This window comes from Daphnia carinata, chromosome 7 (genome assembly GCF_022539665.2).
Source record: "Daphnia carinata strain CSIRO-1 chromosome 7, CSIRO_AGI_Dcar_HiC_V3, whole genome shotgun sequence".
Lineage (NCBI taxonomy): Eukaryota > Metazoa > Arthropoda > Branchiopoda > Diplostraca > Daphniidae > Daphnia > Daphnia carinata.
The window spans coordinates 2895288-2903895 of NC_081337.1; the positions used below are offsets into that span (position 1 = coordinate 2895288).

At 39.9% G+C, this 8608-nt stretch overlaps 1 protein-coding gene across 1 annotated transcript; it reads right to left on the reverse strand.

Annotated features, from left to right (window-relative positions):
• Positions 1-2716: 2716 nt before the first annotated feature.
• LOC130694872 (myc protein-like) lies at positions 2717-7509 on the reverse strand. The gene is made up of 4 exons (XM_057517977.2): positions 7301-7509; positions 6203-7206; positions 5200-5367; positions 2717-5138 (listed from the first exon to the last, which is right to left on the reverse strand). Exons 2-4 carry the CDS (start codon positions 7101-7103, stop codon positions 4570-4572), a joined length of 1638 nt encoding a protein of 545 aa, XP_057373960.1. The 5' UTR covers positions 7104-7206; positions 7301-7509; the 3' UTR covers positions 2717-4569.
• Between the last annotated feature and the right edge of the window lie 1099 nt (positions 7510-8608).

The following is an 8608-nucleotide window of genomic DNA, read 5'->3' on the forward strand; positions in this document are numbered from 1 at the left end:
AAGGTTATTATTTATTCCTTATTTTTTTAGACAGCTAACGTTCATTCGTTTTAATTCTTCATAGAAAAAAAAAAACCGGTCAGAAGTTTGTCCGCTGAAAAAGGAAATCCCCTCCGTTTCAAGTAAAAATCAGGTGGAATATCCTGTGTGTGTAAATCAGAACTATGTGAGCGTTGAGCTATTTACACCCCCCTTTCAAAAGATGTACGTTAAGGGAATACTCTTTTTTTTTCGGTAGTTTAATGATTATTTCTTTTAAACAAGGCTAGAAGGGGAAGAACTACACGTGTTACTCCGCTTTCTCACGCCACGGTCAAGACGACCAAAGGGAAATAGAAATGGTTCTTTTTAAAAAAACAAAACAAAAGAAAAACACCCTGGTAAGAAGAAGCTCCCGGTTAGCGGAAATAGACAACGAATAGAAGGAGGGGGGATATTTTTATTTAAGTTTGTTGTTCTTCCCCGTAAAGGACAGCCGACGAACTTGACGCGCAAGAACTTGTTGAATAAAAAGAAGGGCCATCTTTTCTTAAAATGATTTAAATTGTCTGTGACGTTTGGAGCGTAAAAAAAAGGGGAGTCAATGACGAAACATTTTTTTTTTTGTAAGTGAAACTGACGTATTTTTTCCAATTCTAAAATCATATCAGCCGACGTAGAAGCAATAAAAAATTTTAAAACAAATACACTGTTATCTTTGCTGACATTGTGTTTGTTACGGACAATGACCAATAATCACATCCCGTTCAAAGGCTACTTTTCAATCTACGTCATACAACGTTTGTGGTCTAATCAAAAGCAGGTAATATGTGAAACACGGTGTGTGTCGCCAGTCAGCGAGAGCTGTTGGACAGGTGTTTTAACAATGGGCGCCAAGTCTGGCCATAGCGTCCAACGTGAGCAAATACGAAAATAACTAGGTTAACATAAGCCCTTTAAAAAAGAAATATACCGAATTAATCTAAATAAGGTTGGGGGGCAATACACTTTCATGTATAATCAGCTGTTGAGACCATTTGCCATTCCAGATGAAAAAATAAAATGAAACTTGTTCGATTGGCCTTTTTTTTCGATATTGAATTATGATCTACAGCTCACGTTGCCACACGAGCATTAGTCTATTGTTGTCTACATAAAGCCAAGCTTTTATTGAGAGCTACTACAACTGCTCGTATCAATGACAAGCTCCCACCCTGCCATAGAAATAGCCATAGGTGGTATAGGTTGGGGTTTTATAAAAAAAAAAATAGAAATGGGGGGAAACCATTTTCTTGTACAACCGAAACAAAAATGCAGAAAAAAGGGGTTAGTTTAGACTCAACCTTCTTGTTACGGTAATTAAAGAATACGTGGTTTAAATGTGGGCATATGATGAACATAAGAGGGTGGCCTTTTATTTTTATTGACATTTTAAAAACCAAAGACCACAACAGGCATAAACATTTCAAACCCCCTTTTCTTTTAAATTACACCACCCATAGACCCAAACAAAACTCGATAAATCTTTGAGGTTTTTATCTCCTATTTAATTCAGTTGACGACAAAATGTAAATGTTTCACGTTTTGAGCAAGTAGCTTTGACCTAAATCCTATATTGGTCGTGAATGTGTAATCTAATCAATGCCGTAACAAACGCTATCCAACCAATAGGAGGGCAAACTTGTCCAAGTGCAAAAGGTTACACACACAACAGCCCCCAGTGTTCAATAAACGTATCAAGATTATTCTGAAATGCATCCGAGAACGGGCTCGATGTTTGTCTTTATCCACGTACATAAAATTATCACACTAGGATTTTGTCTAACCAGCATCTTTTCGCTGATCGACGTTTTCAAAGCCAGTTGGCGCCTAGCAGACGACACTAATGTCAATCATGTTTTGCATTCCCCACTGTTTGTTTCGTTATCTCGATCGTTTGTAAATTAAAGTCCGGCCTTAAGTTTCTTTTTTATCAATTGAACAGGACCTCCCTCCCCTCCAACGTATGAATGAAGCAATAAATCTACCGACTAACCTTTGAAATCCAGATCTTGTTGTTGCTGCCCAGGTTGATCAGCGATTTGTGTGGGATTTTGGTGTTGCCCTCTGATGGTTTTTCCTGCGAAACATCTTTTGACTGAACCGTTACGCACAGAAATGTAATAGAACTGTATACAACATAAAAAAAATACAGTATTGTCAAATGGCTGAATTCACGGTCGGTTGCGTCCCTGATTTTCTTTTTTCAATGGGAAAAAGACCACCCTCTATCGTTCTGCTTTGACAAACTATTTACTTTTTTCTTGTGTTTTTCGTTTTAGAAAAAATGTCGATTATGATCGAGTTGTGTTTCATGGTTGACGGGAAAAACAGGTCGTGCTATGTTAAACGACTTTTTTTTTTTTTCGTTAAAAAGACCATCATTTGCATAATGTAAATGTGGCAGAAGGAAGTGGCCGAATGTGAATGAGGACACTGTTTCTATGGGCAGTTACGTCACGACCATATATAGAGGTCGTCGTGGACATTCTCTTTTGAACAGACTTGTCCACTCATTTTCCAACATCAAAACGGTCACAGAAAAAAACATTTTTATTGTTTTTGACCATCAGCTTTTCGAGACATTGTCCCATTATCTTTCACAGAAATTCGATAGCAAAGGAATTTTTGTTGTGCCATGTGTTTGTTTTTATGCGAAATGAAATGACATGATAACCGTTTTTTTTTTCGTTTTATTATTATTGTGTCCATCTTTATTATTTAATCCGAACATTGGTATTATAAGCGCTTTTTTTCTCTCACTTGCATTCGTCTTTTTTTTTTATTATTTCGCAAAAATACAAAAAACAATCGGGCTGCTACACGAAAAACACACACACACACACACACTTGTAAATTTTCTATGTGTAATAATAGTTATGTGGGAGGAGGGACATCATCATCACATCATCTCGCGTTCAGGGGTTAACAGAGTGGGAGAAATTTGACCATGTTTGTATTTTGAATTGAGGGCTGTTTTGCATAATAAACTGTGTGTACTAGATTTTCTGTATATCGGAGAGAACAAAAATATTTTGAGTTGTATCTGAATTGTCTTTAAGCGTTTAAACAGAGAGGTAATCTTGGCAAAAAGACGAAAGTGGTTTTTCTTTCCTGAGCAGATTTTTTTTTTATATTTCCAGAAACAAAAAACAAAAAAAAAGCGTATTTTTTTTTTGTTTTATGCATATTTTTTGTGAAAGAACTCTGACCTGATTGCAAAAATTGGACATTCAATGGAACGACAGATGATGTGTGGATGTGACCAAAAAAGAAAAAAAAGATTCAACACACGCAAGTACGATTTTAAACCACGCGCGATAAGCCGAAACAAACGAATTAATTATAAATGTATACCGCTGATCTCCAAGCTTTTCTAAACATCGAGAGAACTTTTTTTTTTTTTGAAAAGCTCGCTGTGTGTAAACTGATTTTCTCTCTCCATCTTCGCAACCCAGAAAAAATTAAAGAACAAGGCACTGTGATGATGCACAATCAAACGAACCAAAAATAAAAACTAGAAAAGCAACCCCTACGCAAAAAAAAAAAAATGAACTGATATGTTATCTCTTGGATAATTATTAAACCCCATTTAAGTTTTAACTCGAGAAAAAAAGAAACATGGCTGCATAAACGAAAGAAAAAAGGCACTTGCTGTGTTGACGCGAAACGAATTCTAAAAAAAAAAAAGGAGAGGCTATCAATGACACACCCAAACACAAGAAAAATCACATGTACAACGCAACACACACACACACGTGCGGTGTGTGTGTGTTGCGGTGCTGTAGTAGTTGTACACTTTTGAATCACTCGCAGAAAAAAGAAACGCACACACATAATTCGCTTTTGTACCGTCGGGCGGGATTATTGAGACACGTTACACAAATATATAAAGTTAACTGAGGGGGGGGGGGGAGACACATACAACATTATACTTGCCCATCCGAAATAGATTATATAAATGTATATATATATGTATATATATATAATAGAAACTGTATGTGTGTGTGTGTGTGTGTACGATAAACAGAAAAAAAAAGAACTAACCAAAATTAAATCTTGCCATTTTGCGTGTGTATGTATGTGTAGAGCGAAAATAAATGGGGAACAAAAATCGATTTGAAAGCGAACTCCGAGTCGCCCGAAAAGAACAAAAACTTATTTTTTTTTTCCAAATTATTTTTTTTTAACCGAAAAATTAATTTTTTTTTTAGTTTGTACAAGTTTTTTTCCCCTCCGCTGTTTACCGCTGTAGAGAAACGTTGGGGAAAAAAACGGATTATTTACGAGAACCATTATAGTTAAAGGCCCTAACAAAAAAAGAAAGGTTCGACTTTTTTCTTTTTCAAACAAGGAAAAAACAAAACAAAAATTCTAAGCCGTTTCCAGTAAATCCCGCAAAAAATCAATTCTTTAAACAGAAAAACCTATTCCGCATAAATGTGCGCGCGCATCTCAAAAGAAAAAAAAAGCTTGATTATTTTTTTTTTTTAGTTAGTTCCATATTTTTAGAAAAAAAAAAAATTGTGGTCTACTTAATTCGAATAATTTTTAACGCCGGCGTTGTAAAAGCGCCAATCTCTTCCTCAACATTTCTTGGCGTTTTTGGAGGGCGTCTTTATCTGCAACAAACTGTTTTTCTCGATTCGTCAATCCCTGGCAAAAGTTGGCGGCTTTTTTCAAAATGACAACTTTTGCCGCCCGATCCGTAGCTTCCAGATCGGGAATCAGCGAACGGAGGAATTCGAAAGCGTTACGGAGATCTACTCGTCGTTGACGCTCCATCGAGTTGTGCTGGGAGCGTTTTTCGCAGCTGTCCTCGGAATCGCTGGCAGCCCGGGAGCAACGCTTCCGCGGAGAACTGGAACCGCTTTCGCCGGAAGACCGAGGTCTTTTACTGCTGCTTCGCTCACTGTTGCTGCTGCTACTCCGCTCGCTGTGGCTCATTTTCCCGCTCAATTTGATATCACCTGATTTCTTAGACGTCTGTTCTGAATGTTTGCGCTGCTGGGCAGCCGACGCAACAGCCAACTGCAATTGTTGCCTCACCAGCGCAGACGGATGCGATGGAAGAGCTTTGCGCATCAGCACTTGTCCGGAAGCAGCAGGTGTACCTCCAACTGAAATTAACATCCAAGGGTTAAAATAATGGCAATCTTGCAAGACGGTGGGGTCCACTACCTTTCAATTTAAGTCGGAGTGGAGCGTGACTGACGGACGTCGTGTTGGTAGGAGACGCCACATTACCAGCAGATAATGACTTGCCGGTTGTTGCGGTCATGGCAGCGGCAGCCGCAGACGGATTCATACGCAGAACTTCACCCAATGACACGACATCAATTTCTTCTTCTAAAAAAATTTAAAAACGGACAAGGTTAGCAAAAAAAAGTAAATGCCCAAAAAAGGAGCGTCTGCTGTGACGCAATCGCATAACCCTACACAAGAGGTAATAAAAATAAAAAAAAAACCGGGAATTGAAAAACGCACGGTCGAGCCATTTCAAGGACAGCGTGAATGGACCCAAAACACTGGCGATTTACAAGAGCCCCGAGCACCCGCCGCTTTAAATATTGAAACAAACATCCATTCCATGTGTGGAAGAATTGCCCGCGAGGCGAACGAAATTCTGGTCCGCGCGAAAGAAGAATGTCGTGATGAAAAGAAAAAAAAAAAAACGCCAGACAGTCACGTGATCGTGAGACTCTCGTTCAATACATCCCAGAGTACGCGGCAAAATCAGCTTCCCATCGCTGCGTCATTGACGTACCTCAACTGCGTTTGCGCGGGCACACCGTCCTTGGAAAACCCAGACATTTTATCTTTCCCTATTTTAGCCAAAAACATATGGCGAAATTCTGGAATTAACCCTCTGCCACCTGGCGGATTGAATGAAATGCAAAACTTTTGCATTTAAAAAACTAACCATGACTCACGAAGGAAGTGGGGAAGGGATTTAAACAAAAATGCCGGTAAGTTACAGTTGACTGCCGCATGGCGGCGCTACTAGTCTTTCAAGGTTTGCCACTTTTTTCCAATCGCAGCACAAAAAAAAAAGAATCTCTTCAAGGTCACTAAGAACTAAATACGCCAATGAACTTGCCCCGCCAATTCCGCATAACCGGACCTGCACGATATACTTTTCCCATACGCAATTAACCATGAAAACAACAAACATTTCGCTTACCTGAATCGGAAGGCGTTGGTGCTCCAAGTTCGAATGCCATAGCCAAATGATCAGACATAACAGGTCTCCGTTGCGTGTGATACGAGTGATCACTATGGCTGTAACTGTGATCGGGAATGAGCGACGAATTCGAAGATGACACCGTCTTGACGAGCTTGTTGTTGTTGGTCATTTTGCGCATCTGATGACTCCGCACTGGATGAATATTTGGAGGCAAAGTCGGTTGATAATTCATCATTGGTGGATCTTCGTCCGATTCAGATTCATCGCCAGACGAGGAAGAAGACGAATGGTGAATCTTGTTACTGCCTTCATCGCTGGTTAATTGATCAGCATCCAATTCAGAATCGGACAAGGAGATTGGAGTTTCAGGTCTGACGGAGCCCAGCGTATCGAGTCGGGTTCGGCAACCAACGGCAATGGGTAAAACGCAGGGCATGGTCAAGACCGTCGATTCAGGTGGACTGGATGACAACAAACAGGGAAGCTGGACCAAATCTTTCTTGCTTCGATGTTCTTCAGCTGGGCAATGTCCCGCCCACATGCAGTCGTGTCTTAATTCATTGACCGAGTCGCACTTGTTTTCGGGGAGGACGTCTGGCACGATGGCGTCAGAATGTAAATCGCTAAACCAAGCGTCGGAATCGAGATTGTCTAAAAACAGCGGCAAATCCATTCCGCTAATCAATTCGCCTAAACCCAAGTCGAGATCTTCGTCGATGACTGATGTCGTTTCTTTCTTCATATCGTTGTCGTTGCTTCGAGATGGTGAAACGGGCGGTGTTGGCATGTCCAACTGGCTGGACCACGAACAGTCATTTGTTGTCATGATGCACGGCCCTGTCGATGATAGCAAAAGGTCACTGTGACCGAAAAATAGCGATTCACACATGGACGACATGATCACTTTTGCCCGGGAAAATTTTAAGTTTTCGTGAGTTTTTTTTTTCTTTTAATTTAAGGGAGGGTTTTAACACAAACACACGGAGCTACACACACAGGTCCTACGGAAAGTAAAAGAAAGGCGAATTAGAAAAAAAAAGCCGGTTTTTCTGGAGAAACGGCTCAACACCAATGGCGAAATAGAAATGAACTTACCGTGACATTCGTTGTAAAGTGGAGAACAATTGTCGATAATCCGTAATTTGATTTGTGCACTTTTCCTGATTTTCGTCGTCGAGTGAAGTCGAGCCGGAAAAAATCGAATACAGATAGAAATTGTATGTTTTAAGTTGTTCTTCCAAGAGACGTTTCGGAGAGACGATGTTACCGGCTCGGCATCCACCCTGTGACTGGCTTGCAGCGAGACGAGACTGGCCGTCTAAGAGAGAGACGCAGACACACACACTCATCCCGCCTTCTTTCCTTTCGTAGGGTTGGTGGGAGATGGCCCTTAGGCGTGTTTTTTTTTTCTCCTCGTCATGCGATGTGTTACTACGCCACTATGAAACAAAATAGTTCCGTACTATCTACTACTTTAACTGCATTATTCGCCATTTTGGACAATTGTCATGACGACATAGTGTCACCAACAACATTCTAATGCCGTAAACAGTTGTTTGGTAAAGATTTCGCAATCAAAAAGTGATTAGTTTCAGTAAAATGCGATAGCCGGTTAGCTTATGTGTCCCATACCGGCATGTCGGCCGCGTAGGAAGCAAAAAAAAGTAGTTGAGCACTAAAAACCGCGGATTATAGGCGACTTGTGTGTGTGTATTATTTTCTAATAACAATTCACTAGATTTTACCAAGTCATTTTTGGAGGGAAAAAAGAGCATCTTTCTAGAAAATCATTTTCCCCTTCTCTCAATTTCGCTGATTATTAACAACCAGTTTTTTCCTACCCCCACCCCCTTAAACGTACCTAAAGGGGGGAAAACTAGTTAATCCCATTTTTTCAAACCCATACCCCTCTCCTTCTTTACTCTTCCTTCGTTTATTTGATCCCATTTGACCTTGCTTGTTTTTGAAAAATGCAAGTCAAACAAAATGTTTCTAGAATTTGTTTCGCCAGCCTGAATCGGGAAACCATGTTATTGCGTCAGTCGGCATAGGGGTAGTCCGAACGACACTTGTTATATAGCTGCTTTTCGAAAACAAGTATGTAACACGAGTTGAAACAGCTTTTTAAAGAGCTGTCTGCTAAAGCGATTGTCTTCCCCTATCTCCACTTTTTTCAAATTAAACCAAACAATTACACGTTCATAGTTCATGAAAAAGAACAGTAGAATTAACATTTCCGGCTCTTGAATATCAACTAGAATTCATTTTTGTTGGCGAATATAGTCAAATCAGACGCTATTTTTTTTTTTTATCCTAACCTCAAGAAAAAGCCAGACATGATGGGGTGGATGTTAGACCATATATAAAAAAAAAATGGGTCCACACACACGCAGTCCAATAGTT

Bases quoted from the DNA above. Each gene is read 5' to 3' on its own strand.
- LOC130694872 (XM_057517977.2), bottom strand. From the start codon at position 7,103: ATGTCGTCCATGTGTGAATCGCTATTTTTCGGTCACAGTGACCTTTTG. The intron at 5,368-6,202 runs GTAAGCGAAATG...AAATTTTTTTAG, and splicing joins ACCAACGCCTTCCGATTCAG to AAGAAGAAATTGATGTCGTG. The intron at 5,139-5,199 runs GTAGTGGACCCC...TGTTAATTTCAG, and splicing joins ACTCCGACTTAAATTGAAAG to TTGGAGGTACACCTGCTGCT.